This window comes from Panthera onca, chromosome D2 (assembly GCF_046562875.1).
Source record: "Panthera onca isolate mPanOnc1 chromosome D2, mPanOnc1 haplotype 2, whole genome shotgun sequence".
NCBI classification, from domain to species: Eukaryota; Metazoa; Chordata; class Mammalia; order Carnivora; family Felidae; genus Panthera; species Panthera onca.
In genome coordinates this window covers 27,785,519-27,804,682 of record NC_138349.1, presented here as the reverse complement: position 1 = coordinate 27,804,682, position 19,164 = coordinate 27,785,519, and the positions used below count along the sequence as shown (strand labels likewise).

The 19,164-nt window shown below is 49.3% G+C and overlaps 2 protein-coding genes across 5 annotated transcripts in view; one reads left to right on the top strand and one right to left on the bottom strand.

The window, feature by feature from the left end:
• Positions 1-23: 23 nt before the first annotated feature.
• Positions 24-17,533, top strand: DPCD (deleted in primary ciliary dyskinesia homolog (mouse)). 2 transcript variants are annotated; one of them, XM_060641697.3, is made up of 6 exons: positions 24-150; positions 4,859-4,939; positions 9,548-9,672; positions 10,006-10,139; positions 16,736-16,838; positions 17,229-17,533. In XM_060641697.3, the coding sequence occupies exons 1-6, from the start codon at positions 87-89 to the stop codon at positions 17,331-17,333; spliced, it is 612 nt and encodes a 203-aa protein (XP_060497680.3). In that variant the 5' UTR covers positions 24-86; the 3' UTR covers positions 17,334-17,533. The 2 variants fall into 2 exon arrangements, with proteins under 2 accessions (XP_060497680.3, XP_060497681.3); XM_060641698.3 differs by lacking the exon at positions 4,859-4,939.
• A 636-nt stretch (positions 17,534-18,169) lies between these two features.
• FBXW4 (F-box and WD repeat domain containing 4) overlaps positions 18,170-19,164 on the bottom strand; it is an 80,872-nt gene continuing 79,877 nt past the window's right edge. For all 3 annotated transcript variants that reach the window (XM_060641691.3, XM_060641689.3, XM_060641694.3), the window contains 2 exons: positions 19,009-19,150; positions 18,170-18,871 (listed from right to left, as the gene is read on the bottom strand). In XM_060641691.3, coding sequence (XP_060497674.3) covers positions 18,752-18,871; positions 19,009-19,150 — 262 coding nt within the window. In that variant the 3' untranslated portion in view covers positions 18,170-18,751. The remainder of the gene's footprint in view (positions 18,872-19,008; positions 19,151-19,164) is intronic.

The following is a 19,164-nucleotide window of genomic DNA, read 5'->3' as shown; positions in this document are numbered from 1 at the left end:
GAACATCTTCCGGGTCAGCCGGAAGTGACCGTAGGCGGAATGGTTGCCATGGCAGCGGCCGGGGCGCTTGGCTGGGCGCAGGGAAGATGGCGGTAACCGGTTGGTTGGAGAGTCTCCGGACCGCCGAGAAGACGGCGCTGCTGCAGGACGGTAACTCGAGACCCCTCACGAGCTCCCTAGTCCTTTTCCCCCAGGGTCCAGCCCTCCGCGCTGGCACCTCCGCGAAGGGCCTCAGCCTGGGACGGTCGAGCTGGAAGGGCCGCGGCCGCCAGACAGGCCCAGTCCCTCATTGGCAGATGAGGAAACTGAGGCCCAAAGAGATGACGTGACTGGAACACGCGTCTCTGGACATCTCCTAGTTTCCTCCACACCACTTCGCCCAGCTCTGAATTGTGTTACTAATAAATAAGTTCCTTCACATTCGTTATGGCATTTGCTCCCTAGAGCTGCCCGAGAGGCTGTTAATTTTCCACCCCATTTTGTAGAAGAGGAAGCTGAAATCCAAGAGTGTTTGAGACCAGCCCTAGCCCTCCCCACCCCGTCCAGTCAGCGCGGGTTCTGTTACTGAACGCAGCCTGGTGTCAGGAAGAGGCGGGAGACCTAGGATCTAGTTACCACTCTGGCGTTAAATCACAGCCTCTTTACTTGCTTGGACCTCGTTTTCCTTATCTGTAAAATGAGCTGGATGGGCTACCTCTGAGGTCCTTTTCAGCTGTAATATGTTTATAAGTGAACTTCTAAATGTTTTTTCTGTAGGGAAAACAGAGCAAGGGCCCCAGGACTGTGCCTGGAAAAGGTGGTCATAGGGGTATGGAGTCTTGACTTTCTCTCACCCTAGGATTGGCGGATATAGGACCCCCAGTGCTTCAGAGCCCTTTCCTGGACCCACTTGGCAGCCAGAATGAATTAGATCTGAATTTTTGTAGCTTTTAGGATACCAGTAGAGGCGCACATCTGTAGGCAGAGGCTAATCAGGGAAGCATGTAAATTAAAATCACCTGCTCATTTGCTCGTTCATTCACGCAGCATTTAGGGAGGCTTTTACTATGTGCTGAGGTATGTACTAGAGCAGAGAGGGGAAAAAATGTAAATAAATGAGAGTGTGTGTTAAATAGAAGTTGGAATCTTTTATAAAGTGCTATGAGAGCACAAAGGGGGGAATGATCGTTTCTTTGAAAGAAGACCTGACAGAAGAGGTGATGTTAATACGTCCTAAAGAATTAATATGTGTTTGCTAAGTGGAGAAGAGGGGATGGCTGTACCAGGAGGAATGACTCACATGTAAAGAAAGGTGTGGCAGTGTGAGAGTATATGCCTCATAAATAGAGGAATGACAAAACATTCAGGGAGGCCGAAGCACTCACCCAGTCAGAACAACCCCCCCCCACCCCACACACACACACGCACACCTTGTCAGGTGCTAGGATGCAAGGGTGAATAAAAGTGCTCTTTTCTCAAGGAGCAGTGAGGAGAAATGGTGGGGCATGAAGATGGAATTTAGATAAATTGGAGTATGTTGTGATAGATCTCCTATGCCGAGCTAAAGATTTTGGACATTATTTCATACAGCAGTGGTTTTGGTTTTATTTTAAAAACTAGATATGGGGCGCCCGGGTGGCTGAGTTGGTTAAGCGTCCGACTTCGGCTTAAGTCATGATCTCACGGTTTGTGGGTTCGAGCCCCCAGTTGGGCTCTGTGCTGATGGCTCAGAGCCTGGAGGCTGCTTCAGATTCTGTGTCTCCCTCTCTCTCTCTGCCCCTACCCCCCCCGCCCCCACCATGCTGTGTCTGTGTCTCTCTCTGTCTCAAAAAAAATAAACAGATAACATAGATTTTACCATTTTAACCATGTTTAAGGATACAGTTCTGTGGCATGAAGTATATTCATGTTATGGTACAGTCATCCATCCATCTTTAGAACTTTTTCATCTTCTTCAACTGAAACTCTGTACCTGTCAAAAACTAATTCCCCCATTCCACTTCCACTTGTTGCTTCCACTTGTTTAGCTATTGTGAATATTACTACTGTGAACATGGGTATACAAATACTTGTTTGAGTGTCTGCTTTCACTTCCTTTGGTCACAGGACAGTATCTAAACAAATATTTCATCATCTAGGATTTTGTTTTTTTGTTAGTAACATCACAAAAAAAGTAAGATAATTATATAATCTTTGGGTAAGGGAGGATATTCTAAGCACAACTCCTGGGTAGGAAAAAAATAGTTGGCTATAATAAAAATTAAACAATCGTTTGGGAACACCCACTTTATTTTTTTTTTTAATTTTTTTAACGTTTATTTATTTTTGAGACAGAGCATGAACAGGGGAGGAGCAGAGAGAGAGGGAGACACAGAACCTGAAACCGGCTCCAGGCTCTGAGCCGTCAGCACAGAGCCCGACGCGGGGCTCGAACCCACGGACCAGGAGATCATGACCTGAGGCGAAGTCGGACGCTTAACCGACCGAGCCACCCAGGCGCCCCTGGGAACACCCACTTTAAACAAAGTTAAGGGGCGCCTGGGTGGCTCAGTCGGTTGAGCATCCGACTTCAGCTCAGGTCACGATCTCGCGGTCCGTGAGTTCGAGCCCCGCGTCAGGCTCTGGGCTGATGGCTCAGAGCCTGGAGCCTGCTTCCAATTCTGTGTCTCCCTCTCTCTCTCTGCCCCTCCCCCGTTCATGCTCTGTCTCTCTCTGTCTCAAAAATAAATAAATGTTAAAAAAAAATGTAAACAAAGTTAAAAGGCAATTGAAACAGAATATTTGAAACATATATGATTCAGGGTTAATATAAAGTTCAATCAGATCAGTAAAAAAAAGATGAATACCCAAATAAAATAAGCTAAGACCTAAACAGGTAATTCACTAGAAACGACCAATAAACCCTTGGAACAGTGTTCAACCTTACAAATATTTAAAGCTATGCACATTCTCCTAGTATGTTATTAGAGCATGGATTTTGGCCTCAAATGAGCTTAAGTCCAGGTCTGTCATTTCACAGCTTTATGAGATTGGACAAGGTGTATGACCCTTATGCCTCAATTTCCCTCATTTATGAAACACATAGTGGGGGCACATAGGGTCACTGTGAGAATCAAATGCGATGAAACATGTAAAGTGCCGGCCACTAGCAAGCACTGCACCCTGCCTGGACTCAAGATGGACTCCAGGGGGAGAAGAGGGTCAGGCCACACCCTCAGCTACTCACAGGCAGCACCTTGTACCCCACTCCTGACAGGAAAACCCTTTCCAGCTCTATGAGCCATCCAGATGATTGAGGGCACTATAACCTAGGGGCATGCTAAGAGGCTCTGCAAATTTGGGGGTGAGTTTCCCCAGAATACAAGTTAGGAGTGACTTAAGGGAACTGTGTCCAGAGGAGTGAATTAGATGGGAAAAGGCTTGGTAGATCAGATAGTGACTCCTTTAGCTGCTCAAGGTCCCTGGGGCTCCTATTCATCAAGTGTAGGTTGGGTACCTGTCCCCTGTTATTAGGCTCACTAAGGAACCTACTTCTATCAGCTTATGACTATTATATAGGTGGAAGAGTTGGGCTAGGAGACTCTCCTGGATTCTTGAATTCTTTTTTTTTTTTTTTTTAATGTTTGTTTATTTTGAGAGAGAGAATGTGAGTGGGAGAGGGGCAGAGAGAGAAGGAGACAGAGGATCTGAAGTGGGCTCCCTGCTGACAGCAGAGAGCCCTCATGTGGGGCTCAAATTCATGAACCTCGAGATCATGACCTGAGCTGAAGTTGGATGCTTAACCGACTTAGCCACCCAGGCACCCATGGGTTCTTGCATTCTTTCAATGAAAGTTGAATCAGTGTTCATTTATTCTTTCAATTAATATTTAGTTGAGCTCCTGGTATATCCCAGGTACTATGCTTGATGTTAGGGAAACCATAGGCAAGAGGGATGAAACCTATCTGATAGAGACAGGCAGTAATCAAAGAATCACACAAATGTAAATCATAACCAAGGTAAATACCATGAAGAAAACATATAAGGACGAACATTATGTGGCTGTGTGCTAGGAATGGCCTAGAGATGTGTAGAAGGCAGAGCAATGGCATGGCTAGAAGGAGTGCTTGGTCAGGAAACCCACTTAAATATTCTGAGCACATAGGCTTGGTTTTGTTTGTTTGTTTGTTTTTAATTTTTTTTAATGTTTATTTATTTTGAGGGAGAGAGACAGAGTGTGAACAGGGGACGGTCAGAGAGAGAGGGAGATACAGAATCTGAAGAAGGCTCCAGGCTCCGAGCCGACAGCACAGAGCCTGATGCGGGGCTCGAACTCGTGAACCACGAGATCATGACCTGAGCCAAAGTTAGACGCTTAACCAACTGAGCCACCCAGACGCCCCCACATAGGCTTGGTTTTAAGAACTGAGGAGAAAAAGATAAATGTGGCACTGTTCCTGGGGAGACAGGATGCTTTTTTTAAAAAGTATACTATGTGATAAATGCTCCACTATGGATATGAATAGAATATTAGGGAGGCACAAACAAATAAGGAAGTGATGCATTTTGCCAAGGTGGCTGAAGACTTCCCAGTGGAGTGACATTTGAGTTGGATTTTGAAGGCTGAGGAGTTCAACAGATGAAAAGGATGGAGCTTTGCTGGTAGAGGGAACAGCAGAGCAAAGACACGTTCAGAGAAAGCCGCGGAAAGGAAATACATCCCCATACATGTCTTAAAGTAATGGTGGGCAATGGTTGGCAAGGAGTTCATGGAGCTCTGGAAGGGTTTCTCATGTCCAAGCCCAAGGCTGTTGGTGTTTCCCAGGTAGATCCCTTGATGTGCAAGGTGCAAGGCAAGAAGCAGCTTGGGGGTAAGCGACTCTCTCTACTTTGTGCATAGGGAGAAGGAAGGTGCACTATTTGTTCCCAGATGGAAAGGAAATGGCCGAAGAATACGATGAGAAGTCAGGCGAACTACTTGGTAAGTGACAAGGGCTCCCAGTGGGCCCTTAGGAACACTTGGGGTGACCTAGCACAGGTAAACACTTCCAACCTGAGGCAAGATTGTTCCTGAGAATGATGTGATGTCAGGGCTGGACACCAGAGGTGGAGTGGGTGTCTGCTGGACTAGTCAACCCCACCTGACCCCCAGACAAATGAGAGCATAAGTCTCCTGTAGGGAAACTGTCGGTGACAACTGTATAGGGAAGACAACCGGAAGTGAGCCTTTTACAGGCTGAGTGAGTAGAGGTAAGGGCAGGCTTTAACTGTAGTTGTTTTGTTTGTTTTCTGAAGCCACATCAGGAGCAAGCCAGCATCAGAGGCAGCAGCTACTCATGTGGCCACAGAGGTGGCACTGTGAAATCTGACCCTTACCTTGGAGAATGCCTGAATCAAAAGGGGTTGGGAGTAGAAATGGGGATTTTGCAGCATTGTTGTTTTCATTCCTGCAACTCTTTTCCTCTAAGACTAGGCTCACGAATAGGGGCTCCAGCTCAGATTTCTGGGAAGTATTTGGTTTGTTCATCCTCTGTGCCCAGGTATGCACATCAGCATTAACTGACTTCCCAGAGCTAGGTAGCTGCTTCTTTGACCCAGGGCCTGAGGCTGTCAGCAGAGGGAGTTGGTCTCTTTATTAAGTTCCACCTGAAATGCTAAGACCAGTGATGGAATCATGGGTTGGGTTATTTTCTTGACTTTAATTTCTTCCTGGGCCTGATCGACAGGTAGTATCGACAAGGGAATTTCGTTTTCCCTTTTTCTGACAGCTCATAAATGTTGAGAACCGACAACATGGATTACACTGGTTTGCATTTTCTTAGTCTCCAGTCTTAAAATGTGTGTCCTGCGCATGTTCAGTCACAGAGTGAAGTGTTGATCCCTCCTTATTATGAGCTGCTTGGGCTCCAGTCCCAATTGGTTTAGTCTGGTGCTATTAAATATCTTGATGTGTTTAGCATATGACACTGATTTGGTGGAAACCAATACAGTAGTAATATCCTTACAATGCATTGTAATTTATAGCACTCCCAGGGGGTGACAGCCTTGGAATGCCTAACAGGGGCGAGCTTATGAAAGCAGAGGTCACGTGGGCTAACCACCACCATTGCCAGGCCAGAGACTAGCTGGAGTTACTCTCCCCCAGCCCCCAGCACCACCTCTCTCTGCTACTCAGAGCAAATAAAACAGCTGTAGCTGCTGTGGCCATAAAAACAGGCAAACAAATAACCCCAGGCCTCTTAGTTGTGCTTGGACGTGACGTTAAAATGGAAAACAAGTTTAGGTGCCTTCATCTGTAGCATCCCACGTTAACCTGTCACTTCTCCTCTTGGCGGGTAGGGAATAGACAGTGGCCTACAAACTCCTTTTTTCTTAGAAGCAGAAATGGAGATTGAGAGGAGAACATTGTTTGGCTGAAGTTTACCTAATAATGGTATTAATACCATCACTTTTATCGGGCACCATGCTAAGTGCTTTACGTGAGTTATCTCACTGAATCATCCTCATGACAACCTGATGAGGTGTGCGCTGTTGTCCTCTTTTACAGTCAGAAAAAAACGGAGCCTCTAAGAGGTTAAGCACCTTGCTCGGAATTCCATAGCTGGTTAGTTTCTGGGTTAGGATTTAAGCCTGAGTCTGCCTGGTTAAGAGCCCATGCTTTAATCCACAATAACATAGTATTGGGAGTTGAGGATATTTAATCCTGCTTTCTTTTCTTCTTACTAAATTTTGTTTTCCCCAGAATGACCGGAGTAGGGGCTGGTAGGAGCAGAACAGAGATGGACAGACAGGAACACCCCATTCAAACCACTGGGCCCTTTTTGAACAGCCGATCCTTTTCTTACCCATCTCCAACCACTCCACCTTACCCCTGCCAGCTGCAAAATACTGTTTATTATTCATTTTTAAGTATAAACAATCTCAGGGCCTGAACTAACATCAGCTTGAGCACTCTATGAAGTAAAATATGGACAGGGTTATTATAGCCATAAATGGGAATTGTTTCCATTTTTCCAGCTAACTATACAAATTTGATAATTGGATAAACTGGTTTTCTGTTAGAAGAATGCAGAAAGTAATTTGCCAATAGTGCATCTGTGTAGGATAGAGTTCTTCCAGTCGGTGTTAATAAGCATAGTAGTGTCATATTTTTTTCAACCCTCTCAATGCTATTCATTCCCACCCCGCACAATGCGTGCTGTATGTAGTCATAGAGGAAAAACCTGAAGGGCCCCATAACAATGATCGGAACATCAAACCAGCCCCAGAAGAACACAGCATGTCCAGGGGGGCAGAGGCTGAAGGGCAGGCCATCCCCCAGCGATTACATTTGGATTACCGGCTTAATCTGCTTTGGTATTTGACCGCCAGCCTAACCACCCCAGGCTGCATTTGGAGGATATTGAGCACTTTCATCCCCAAGCACTTCACCAGCTTTATAAATGACCCACTCGATTCCCTTCAGCCTCCTCAGGGATGGGACGTGGCAGCTGTTTAATAGCCACAGAGCAATGTTGCAGTGTTTTAGGGCAGAAAAGAAGAATCCTGCATCCAGTTTAAGCTGCAGGGAGTATTTAGGAAAGGGGAATGTAATTATCCATATTGGAAGCGGGCCAAAGCTTGGAGCTTTGGGGAAAGAGGCCTTTAGGACCTCTACTTTCCAGCCCACCTGAAAGACGGGGCTCCCTTTCAGCAGTCTAGGACATCAGCCTGCTTCCTGCTGATTTAGGAAAAAGCCCCCAGGCACTGCCTCCTTCATCTATTCCCTATCAGACCCTGTAGGGTCATTGACAGTCTCCTTTCCAAGGACTGGCCCTGGCTCAGCTGGGAAGATAGGACAGCGTCCCAGGGAGCTACCTTGCACACACTAGTTTGAGTTTAACATATAATCAAATCAGAGTGACAGCAGGTGGAAACAGTCCTCTGTTGCCGCAGGAACTGTCCTTGAGTTCAGGAACAAAGACAGGACAAGAAAGATGAGACAAAGTGTGTATTTGCACGCGTGCATTCATGCCCATGTACATGGGGAAAATAACAAGGACTCCACCAAAACTGTTTATTGGCTCTTGTCTCATAAAGGAATGAGTAGGAAGACCTTCTTCTACATCCTAGCAAAGAATTTAATCCCAAGGTGTCTTTAAAAAAAAAAAGAAAGAAAGAAAACGGTGAGACAGCCAGAAGGCTGGCTTCCAGTTAAGCGATGTATTACATGAATAGATTTGGATACACTCCCGGTCACAGCCCATTCACTTAAGAGAGTAGAAGTATTTGTGAAAAAAAAAAAAAAAAAAAAAAAAGTTGCCTATAAAGCATATTTCCAAGTTTTACTCTTCCTTATTAATTTTCATTATAAACTTGGAAATGTGTTTCTAGGGAGAATTTTTGGCCCTAAGACGTAATAAAATCACACTGCAGAATGCAGCAGACCTTATAAAAGCACATATTCAAGGGAAAATTCTAATTTTACAGCACACTTTTGTGTTCAGCTTGCGTGCCTTACTTGGAGCAGGGAGGGTGTTTGGGTTTGGCACGGCCGCTCAAAAGGTCTCAAACCCATCCTGAGAATCAAGACGGCAGGTCTCACCACCCCCCAGTCCAGAAACAGGAGCGGACAGGAGTAACTTCGGCAGAAAACCAGGGACTTTTTGAGTTGTTTAGCTCCATACGACGCTTCAGGAAGCCTGCTGGCCTTTAGCGCCACTTAAGCTGGCCAAGGACCCCGGTGCAGCAGGAAGGGGAAGGAGCCCCTGCGTTAGAGCTCGGGAAGGCACCCCTGCAGGGATGGGCTCAAGGGCTACACCATGACGACATGGATGAGTGGGCTTCCTGAAAGTCCTGGCAGGGGGCTTCAGGTAATGTCCACCAAGCTAGTCTTTTCACTTATGATTTCCATACCGTATGCGCCTTACTTGGAAAAAAAAAAAAAAAACCACTTATGTAAATATGTGGGTTGTGAAACAAGGTAAAATAGAAATGATTGATTGCATTATAAAAGGGTGATCCTGCTCTCCAAAAGATTTCACATTAGATCTTCTGTAAATAATGCATTTAAAATATGGCATGTGCCTAAAATTTTGTTTAAATACAACTTGGGCTGTTGTTGTAAGCCAGGTATACCTGAAATGAGTGAATTTCTATATTGGACTTTCTCAATCAGGAGACAAATCTGTCAGCTTTCACCCTCTTAATTTTTCCTTTGCACATTTGTAGAGGGAAAAAGTACGTCTCAACTCACACTTCTTGGGATCCAAATGTTCCCCGTTACCAGTAGCTACTCTTTTCTTAACCTGCACATCCCTCCCTTACTTGAAATCACACCTGGAGGATTCTTAACTCCACTCAGCTCCTTTCAGAGCTTTGTTTCAATCCCTTTGGTTTGGGTATCCACGATGGGGGCTTTCCAAGTTATCCAAAGCTGACATGCTCTACTGAGTAGTTGGGAGGTCCTGCCTGGGTGTGCAAAGCTGGTGTAAAGGCCTGTCATGCCCACTTTTATCCTCTACCGGTTATCTAATACGATGTCAGTGATTCAGCGGGTAAGAGCGGTCCCTTCCTTCCCTGTAATCCCATTGCTTCCTTCTCTCCTCAGTGAGAAAGTGGCGTGTGAAAAGTGCCCTGGGAGCCCTGGGCCAGTGGCAGATTGAGGTGGGAGAGCCAGCACTCCCAGGAGCAGGGAGCCCGGGGCCTGAATTCATCAAGGAAAACAATGCCAATGTATGTCTATCTGTCAGGTGTCTTGGGGAGGCTGGGGTGGGAGTGGGCTGCTGGCTCTTGAAGGCAAACACCATGTCTTCACCTTCTTGTCTCCAGCGTACCCACCTGGACACCGCCCTCTAGAAGTGTTTGCTTGAATGAAGTCCCAAAGGGTTTTGGTTTGGTCATCCCAGGAAGAGGGCTCCAGACCTGGAATGTCACACAGTGGCAGCATCAGAAGGGAGCTATGGAGAGGAGAGGAGGGTCTCCTGTTATGTGCCCTGGGTAGTGCAGGGAGCCATCCCTTCCCGCCCTCTCCAAGAGCCGTCTTTAAGTTGGATTTGTCTTGTGCAGCCCATCTTCATGCGCAAGGACACCAAGATGAATTTCCAGTGGCGGATTCGAAACCTCCCCTACCCTAAGGATGTCTACAGTGTCTGTGTGGACCACAAAGAGCGCTGCATCGTTGTCAGAACCACCAACAAAAAGTAAGTGGCCTCAGGAGCCTGCCTCGTGTATGAGCACGAGGTGGGGAGGGGTTTGACCTTGGGTTAGGGCTCAGCCCGCTCCCTACCCAAGAGGGAGAGCAGCCTCCTCTTCCAGCTCTGAGGGAGGGAGGAGGGCTGCACTGAAGCCCTGAAGGTGCTGAAAGCTGAAGGGCTTCCTTTCTGCAGGAGCAGCTCAAATAAAGTAATCAGCTCCATCAGGGCAGGGAAATTTGAGCAAAAAATGTCTGGTCCGGTACCTGGCATGTACTGGGGTTGAGGAGGGGCTGAGGGAATCACCTGGCTGTTAACTTGTGATCTTAGGTGGTTCTGCTATAAGATTATTAACCTTGACCTCCTGGCTGGATCCAATCCTTGGTGCACTTGGTCTGGTGACAGACATCACTGTCGGGGCTATCAGGGAGCCATGTTTTGGAAGGCACACCCCTCTGAGGTGGCAGTTACAGGACTTCAAAGGACTAGTCTGGGGCAGCACACCTTATCCCTCACGGGATTGAGAGGCAGTAGGCAGGTACTTTGGCCTCCTGGAAGTCTCTTATATTCTGTTTTAGAAGGGGTACTCAACTTCCCTTTGTTTTTCTCATTGTGTTCTGGTGGGAGGGTGGGGGGCGGGTAGGCAAAATGTGGGGTTGAGGGGACAGAAGGTGGCCAAGAAGGAGATTTGATTCAGGCAGGGCTGCTTCTGGGTTGACCATCTTGGAAATGCATTGATGCTGTTTAGATTTCCAGAGCTCTGAGCGGTCACAGGAGCAGAGCCCTGTAATGGGTTGGTCTTGCCCTGGTCCAGAGGGATTGCAGTATAGGAACAACTCCCACGAAATACATTTGGGGCATTAAATTGGAGGGTTTTAGGAGTTACTGGTCCACAGACTGTGAAGCCACCCAGCACGCCTCATGGGTGCTAAGCTTAGGCCACTGGTGCCACCATCCATCCATCCATCCATCCATCCATCTACTGCTTCACGTGCATAAGGAGGACCCAGCTCTTTGTCCTTCTCCTCAGGTGGTGTGGTGCCAACCTCCCCTCCCATCTCCCTCAGGTCTGTAAGGCCCATGGGGAACTAGCAAAGCTCCCAGGCTCCCCCAGTGCAGCCGTGGGTCTGCCCTCTGCTTCTGACCCCCATACCCTCTCACTGTGGCAGGGTTAAGGGGATGGGGAAGGGGTGGAGATGAATGAATTAATTTCAAGATTATTGCTCTACATGCAGCCAGCAGCCCCTGCAGTGGGCCTTGTCTATAAATATAAAGTCATAATAATAAGGGTTTGCGTTTATAAAGCACTTTGAAGCCCTCAGATAAAAGGCAGTTTGTTCCCGTTATTGTTCTCATCATTAACGGGAGTCGGTGCCTAAAGTGGAATTTAGCAATTTCAGACAACAGAGAAATTGCCTTTAGGAAAACAAACTCCGTGCTTCAGCAAGCATTCCCTGGCGTAAGGGGCCCTGGGTCCAAACTGGGAACAAAAGTGCTTCTGATAGCACTTGAATCTGCAGCCTAGCAGTTTGTGGAGCTGGCTGCTGCCTCCCTTTTGTCCCCCAGAGGTCACTGTCGAATACAGATATGAGGCAGAAATGTGATTACCCGGGAGTGAGAGAGGAGAGGCTAGCTAGCTCACCAAAAAATTCATCTGCGGGCAGTTCCGCTGGGTCCCATCTGCTACACAGATCCAGCCATAGGTGGCGCTGTTGGCCAGGAGCAACATGGCTAGAAGCCCGCTCCTGCGCTCAAGGCAGTGGGGAGACATTTTTGAACTGATGGGTGAGGCCAGGTGGGATGGGAGTAGTGCCCCGAGAGGGGCAGGGGTTGGGGAGAGAAGTATGTGAGTGCCCACTTGGGAGCCCGCACTGAGCCTCTGGTCCAGTTGCCCTGCCTGGTTCCGACTAGTCTTCCTCAGGTCCTTCTGCCCGAGGTAGGAGAGAAAGGCTGCTAAATCATTAACTGGCTCTTTCTTGAGTCTAGTGGCATTTTCATCTACCAGGAGCAGTCATGTGTCTTATGTCTTTACTACCACTGATTGGACTCAGTGGCTGTTCTTTTGAGCAGGATACTCTCAGCTTTTTCAGGATACTTTAAAAATGTGTTTTCTGGGGCTCCTGGGTGGCTCAGTTGGTTAAGCTTGATTTCGGCTCAGGTCTGATCTCATGGTTCTTGGGTTTGAGTCCCTCATCGAGCTCTGCAGTGACTGTGCGGAAACTGCTTGGGATTCTCTGTCTCCCTCTATCTCTGCTCCTCCCCCACTCTTGATCTCTGTCTCTGTCTCTGTCTCTCTCTCTCTCAAAAATAAATAAATTTTTAAAAAGAGATAATTTTAAAAAGTCTGTTTTTTGATCATCACACCGTCTGGTGTTGGGCAGGATACATATTTTTATTCTTGTGTTATATGTTAATAATTATGTCACTGCGTCTATAAAGTCAGCATGATGAACTGACTTGCAAAGGGAAAGTTGGTGACTGTCTGGATGCCCACTCAGGCATCTGCAGTTTCCATCACACTGTGGCATTTCTCTCTGATTTGCTGCCTTCTTTCTCCTGCTGGTTCTGTGCCTGCCCCAGTTCTAATACTCAGGAATGTAGTTCCTACTAAAAATCAGAGTTCCTTTGTCCATACCTGCCTTGTCCCTGAAGTACTGGGTTGGCCACTTTTCTGGAAAGAATTGATTCCAGTGTATCATGTCCTTGGCCTCAGATATTAGTGAGGGGTGAATCAAGGAAGAAAGAAAGTGCTTTTCCAGAATCCCAGTGTGGCACCGCCTATTCCTGATAAGGGTGTTTATGCAGAAAGAAGATTCTTAGCCTCAGCCTAGAAGCTGGCAGCTATAAGTGTAATGAACTAGGGCACTGGAGTGGGAAAACATTGGCTTAAATCTGGTCTCTGCCACGTACTAACTATAGTATTTTGGGTAAGGTTTTCTCATGTATCACAGGAGAATACTCCTACCTGCCTCACAGATTGCTTGGGCAATTTGATGAAATCATATGTAGACAAACTTCCAGCACAGTGGCCAACCTGAAGCATGTCTTCAGCAATTCTTTGGGAATTGGGACTTGGCTGATTGGACATTGGTGATGCTAACACGGTGGGAGGTGTTAATGGGCATCACTAGAAAAAAAAGGATTCCGTGGTCAAATAAATTCAGGAAACTGAATCAAACAAGTTTCTCTTTGGTAGGACTTCCGACAGCCTTAGTAGGTGAATGTGCATCTTGAGTCTAGGAAGGGCTGCTTCAGGCAGGGATGACTGGTTTGCCTGGAGCTGTGATGTTTAAGAAAGAAGGAAGGTTTGCTTGCTGATTTGCTAAGGGCTGGACTGGCTTGAGGCTCCTGTGGGCCACCCTGGTGAAGCCTGTGTGCCTGTGGGCACGGCCCGTATGACTGTTCACAGCAAAGCCTGCTTCTACTTTCCGCCTCTCTTCAGAGTCTCTTCCTGAAGGCCTGGCATCTTGTGCCCTCTCTCAGTTCCCTGCAAGGGAGAATAGGTTGGGAAAGGACTGGAAATTGGGAAAGGGATACAGTAGGAGAGTGGTGGGGTACCATAGGTCATTTCTGAAATAACCAAAACGAAGGAGCCATCCTTTCAGCTCAGGGTTGAGAGAGGTAGAGTTGTCCTGTTCTTGTCCTCTGACAGTGACTTAAAGCTCTTCTGGTTCAGTGACTAAAGTTCATTCAGCTCCTTTGTTTGAGGAAGGAATTTTCAGGAAGACCGTAGGGCCCAGAAGTTAAGGGGCCTGCCTAGGGTCACAGGCTGGGACCAGGCGCTATCGTGAGAGCCTTTGCTTCCCTGTGTCTTTGGAACACTTCTGACATTCAGAAAGGAGAGCTACTATGTTACAGTGCCCAGAGGACCTGCAGGGTGGTTGGGGCCCAGAGGAGTCCATCCTTGGACAGAGCGAGGAACCTAGCCCAGGGGGTCTGTTTCTTTGAGGAGAGGATGTGGAGAGAGGGAGGGTCAGGAGGTTTGGGGAATCATCGCTTGTAATAAGGGCTTCTTCGTGTACCAGTTTTGTGACTCTGGCAAGATACCTAACTGTCCGTATCTCAGTTTTCTCTTCTGTAAAAGAGCATAATAAAAGCGATCAGCCTGAGAGAGTTGTTTTGAGGATTCAGTGTGTATAGAGCAGTGTGTATCTGGGCTTATTCTGGCCCAGAATAAGCATTTACAAATGTCACTTTTCATCGTGTGACTGAGACTGAGAACAGTAATGGGAGATGGGAACAGGGAGTGTCGTGTGTCCTCCAAAACCCCAGGAACCACTGTGCTGTAAGGGTTTAGCTTTCAGGCAGGGATAGGGCCTTCTTTCTTCTTCCTCCTCAAATCTCCAGCTCACAGCTTAAGGCCTGGGGCACAGTTGATGCCTGAGACATGTTTGCTCCCTCCCTAGGGCTGCCTGAGGCTGAGCATTCTGACTTTTCCAGGAGCACAGTGGGTCCCTCTCTAGTCCAGGTACTGATGAGAAAGTCAAGTGTGGTTCCTTTCAAGGCAAACCCCCAAGGCCAGGGAATGGGGGCGAGAGGGGGGCGGGCTGCCCCGAGGAGAGAAAGCGGACGCCCTGAACCTCCTTGAACACTGCCCGGCAGGGGCCTCTGTGGAAAGCTGTGTAACCTCAGCCAGTAAACTAAATGCACTGGAATAGACTCAAGACCAAGCTGATCCTCCAGACCTCTCTGCCTCCATGCCCTGGCCTCATGGTGAAAGGTGGGGGGGGGGGGGGGTAGACAGAGAGGAGGCAAGCCACGCACCTCAAGTTTCCTTTGATCTTGTCATTGTCACCATTGAGGCCAAGCTGCCTGGTTTCTTTTTTCAGTCTCGATGTCCCAGCCTGGGGAATGTGCCCCTCTGTCCCCGGCCCCCCCTGGCACAGGACAGGTGGGCAGAAAGGATGTCCCTGTGCCCTGCACAGTAAGGCCTTATACAGGCCCTGCGTGTGCTTGGGCTGCTGCTCCCCCAGTTCTGTTTCTTGTGTATATTTGCAGGGAAGATGTTAACACTTCCTAACAAGCCTTTGTGTTCATCTAATCTCTGCTGTTTAACCTTTGACTCCTCCCTATTATCAGTGTCTGCCACCTTTGCTGGTCAGCCCAAGGGCCCCAGGAAGAGCCCTCAGCCCGGGCTGGCTAGGCAGAGGATGAGGCAGCATTCCACCCCAGTTTGCAGGCAGATGGATCGCCTTTCCCTGGGGCAGAGCTTTGGAAAATAAAGCAAACTTGTGGTGCCATTAGGATCCCCCAGCCCCCACTCCTTTTGAACTGTCAGCCGTTAAGTAAACATTCTTTTCCTGCCGTGGGTCCCAGCACCTTGGCGGGAGCAGAGGACCTGGGAGGAGGGCCCCCCACCCCGGCCCCCAGAGCCTCGGCTAAACTCTGAGGGATTTGGGCAGGAGAGCAGGACAGAAGTGCCGCATTGATGTCAACTCTCTGAGTCCCTGGGGCATCGGGGCTTTTGAAGTGGACTCGGGGTAGCTGTCACCACAAGGGCCAGGCCCCTCGGAAGTATTAAAAGCCCCATCCTCTCCAGGCCCCTCACTTGTTTGTCTGTACCTGCGGGCAGCACTGCCCTTCCCGGCCCACACGGCCTCTGCAGCAGCGGTGATGCCTGGGCGACGGGTATGACAGCCACTGCCGGGGTCTCGGCTACACTTCCATTGAGGAAAAGGCCACACAGGCCTGTTACTAGTGATGAGGTGCTCTGGTGTAATAAGCACCCATGCAGGAGGGAGGAACTTGAATCCTGACTCCACTGACCACTGGCTGTGAAGCCAGGCCAGACAGTTCACCCTTCTGAGCCCGAGTTTCCTCTTCAGTAAAGAAGGTCAAATTTCCTGTAAAACAAAGTCCAGTTGTACACATTATGGGCTAGATGTTGTTCTCTGGGTTTTTTGGTTTTGTTTGTTTTTACTGAAAGGGATCATTAATCTCTGGGCTGACACCTGCAGATGATAGGGACCGTGTGTGTAAACGGAGGAGGGGGTCTCAGGGCCAGCAAAGTAGTCCAAGTGCCAGAGATCCAGCTTCTGAGATGAGTCACATGATTTGTCCTCTTCGATGTCTCCTTGTCAATATACTTCTCTCTTAGAGTCAGGCCAGCAGGGCCTTCAAGACCCCAAAAGAGGAAAAAGTAGCTGAGGCGCTCAGTGGAAGTCCCATGTGAATGGCAACTGTTGGTCCCCAGCTTTGGGCCACATCTCTAGATATACTTATTCTGTCCCTTGTTACCATACATGTTCCCATGTTCTCGGGGTGCAGAGGAGGCCTGGCCTGGCCTGCCCGAGCTGTGTATTATAGGAGGCTTCTTCTGCGTATGTTTGGGAGTCCTGAGCCTGAAGCATGGGTGACTCTAATCCCTGGTCCGATCAAGGAACCATGACGGGTCCTGCTTTTCAGCTGCTGGCCTGGCCAGAGGCCTTTCATTCTTTTCTGTCTAGGGCCACTAAGCTCTAACATACCGGTGTCCTGGCTGGCTTCCCTCCTTCCTCTGTGGCTCTGTGGAAGAACTGTGTAGAAACTGCACCAGAGGTGCCTGCTGCCCAGTTGTTGGGGGTCACCTTGCCAGATGTGCCCGTGACCTCTTGGTGTTTCCACAGGTACTACAAGAAGTTCTCCATTCCTGACCTAGACAGACATCAGCTACCTCTGGATGAGTCCTCGCTGAGCTTTGCTCATGCCAACTGCACGCTGATCATCTCTGTAAGATTCACTCAGACTTCTTGGCCCCTGCGTCCTTTTTTTCCCTGCCCACTTCCCTTCCCATAGGGGCCTCCCGTTCCATCCCAACCCCTGGAGTGTGCTTGTTAGAGTACAGGCACCTCTACTTCAGTGTGGGGAGAGTGGGGTGGGGGCGCTCAGGGAGGGTCTGAGCTTGTAAATCATAGCTGGAAGAGGACAGAGGGTGATGTGGAGGGGTGGAAATCACAGGTCTGGGTGGGGTTTTGGTGGTGGGCTCCTATCCAGCCACGTGACCTTGAACAAAGCCTTCAACCCTATAGGCATCAGTTTCCTCATTTTCAAATAAAGGCATCAGAGCAGGCCCCCCCCAACCCCGAGGGGGGATGTGACTGAATTATGTTCCGTCCACAGTACCAGAAGCCAAAGGAGATCCTGGTGGCTGAGGCAGAGCTTCAGAAGGAGCTAAAGAAAGTGAAGACAGCCCACAGCAGTGATGGGGACTGTAAGACCCAGTAGCAGCTCCCCCCAAGCCTACACCTCGGGGGCATGGAGGGGGTGAGACTTTTCCTGTTGGCCCATGAGACTTTGAGGCTTGGGCCTTTCTGGTGCAAGAAAGCTCCTTGCAGGAGCTATCCAGCCTCTGTGAGAACTGGGCCTTGGGGTGCTCTTAGCCCCCACATCATGGTCTTATCTCCTAAGTAAAGTCATTCTGAGTCGTTGCGGGTAGACTGCCCTCTTGTCCACCTCTCCATGCTCCCATCACCAAGAAGGGTGCTGGCGATGACATTCCCTTCTCTTCTATCCTTAGGGACCTCCAACATTAAAAGCCTTTCACGTAAAGGGAGGCATGAGTCTTAGATGGAGCAGAGGTGGGGGAAGCTCAGAGTTGACGCAAACAGGTTGGGGAAGATGCCCGCTCGGCGCTGCTGGGCTCAGAGGAAGACTGGGCTGGAAGAGACCCTGTGCCACCTTAGCTTGCAGAAGTGGCCCAGATGAATTCCCTAAGGTAAGGGTGAGTGAGGGAGAAGTTTTAAAATACAGTAACCTTGGAAACAGGCCAGAATGAGGGTTGTAGCAGTGCAAAGAGTGGGTGTGTGTTGGAATAGGGTGCTGATGGGTGGTAGTTTAGCTCCCCCACAGCCCTTCTGCTGTCCCCTAGCCATACCTGACAGGGACATCCTCCCCACCACTGGGGCCAAAGGGGTGAGTAGTACTGAGAGGTTTTCCTGAAGGAAAGAGACGAGCCACGAGACAGGTCTTCCCTTTCCCCAGCATGCCCATCCCTCAGTTTGAATGTGTTCTTCCCTCTTTTGGGGCTTCCCAGGACTCCCCAGCCAGAGAGGAACCAGATCTGTGACCAATCAAGCTTTATTTTTACAAAAATGAACATTGTAGCATGTCCCAGCAGCCAGCCTGCAATTGGGCCGGCTCAGCGCTCACTCAACCCTCTTCAGTTTCAAAGTGGGACCAGGCCACAGTGTCCCAGGACTGAGCCCCAAGAGCTCAGTCAAGGGGAGGGGCCTGAGTGAGGAGGTGGGGGCCGGTACCAGAGCAGGATAGTGGCAGCCTCACCCCTCCTTCTGACGAAGGGGCAGAAAGGGACCAGCTGGAGCACCTCACCTCTCTCAGAGCTGTCACGGCTCTAAGAAAGGGTGAGGGGCGGGGGGCCATCCAGGCCAGATCCTTGCTCTGGCCACCAGAGAAGCAAGGGCCGGCCGGGTTCAGCCATTCTCTCAAAGCAGCAGATCCCTGCTCTCCAGCTAGGTCCTGGGAGGTAATGCCAAATTTCTGAGAGTCGGCAGCCTTTACCTTACGTCGCCCAAGATAGGTCTAGGAGCACAGGCACGGCGGGGGAGGAGGTATCACTGCACCCTCCAGGCAGGAGAGGTCCCTGAGTAGCTGGCTTCCCTGCCCCACAGGCTGGGGTGGCCCTGTCACGGGTTTTGAAAGTCCAGGACGTGGAGGTTGTAAGACAGCGCAGCATAGAGATGCTTGGTGGTGAAGCGCAGGCAGTACACGGGACTGCTGAGCGGGGTCGAGGTCAAGGGGAAGGCCTGCAGGGAGGGAAGGTGCAGGAATGGCAAGCACATCCCGAGGCAGAGAGGGGGAGAGCCCTACCCCAAGGTTTCCAGGCACAGCCCCTAACAGGGAATCCTGGCATCCTGGAACAAATGCTGGGCAGTGCTCTTACGTGTAGGCAGGCCCTCTGGCGCCGGTCCCACAGCCGCACGACACCGTAGTAGGAGGACCCGGTAGCCAGCAGGTGGTTCCCATCTGTCTGCAGGCAGTACAGGGTGCTGTCGTGGGGTTCCTCCCACTCCATGACGCACTTTCTGTCCAGGAAGAG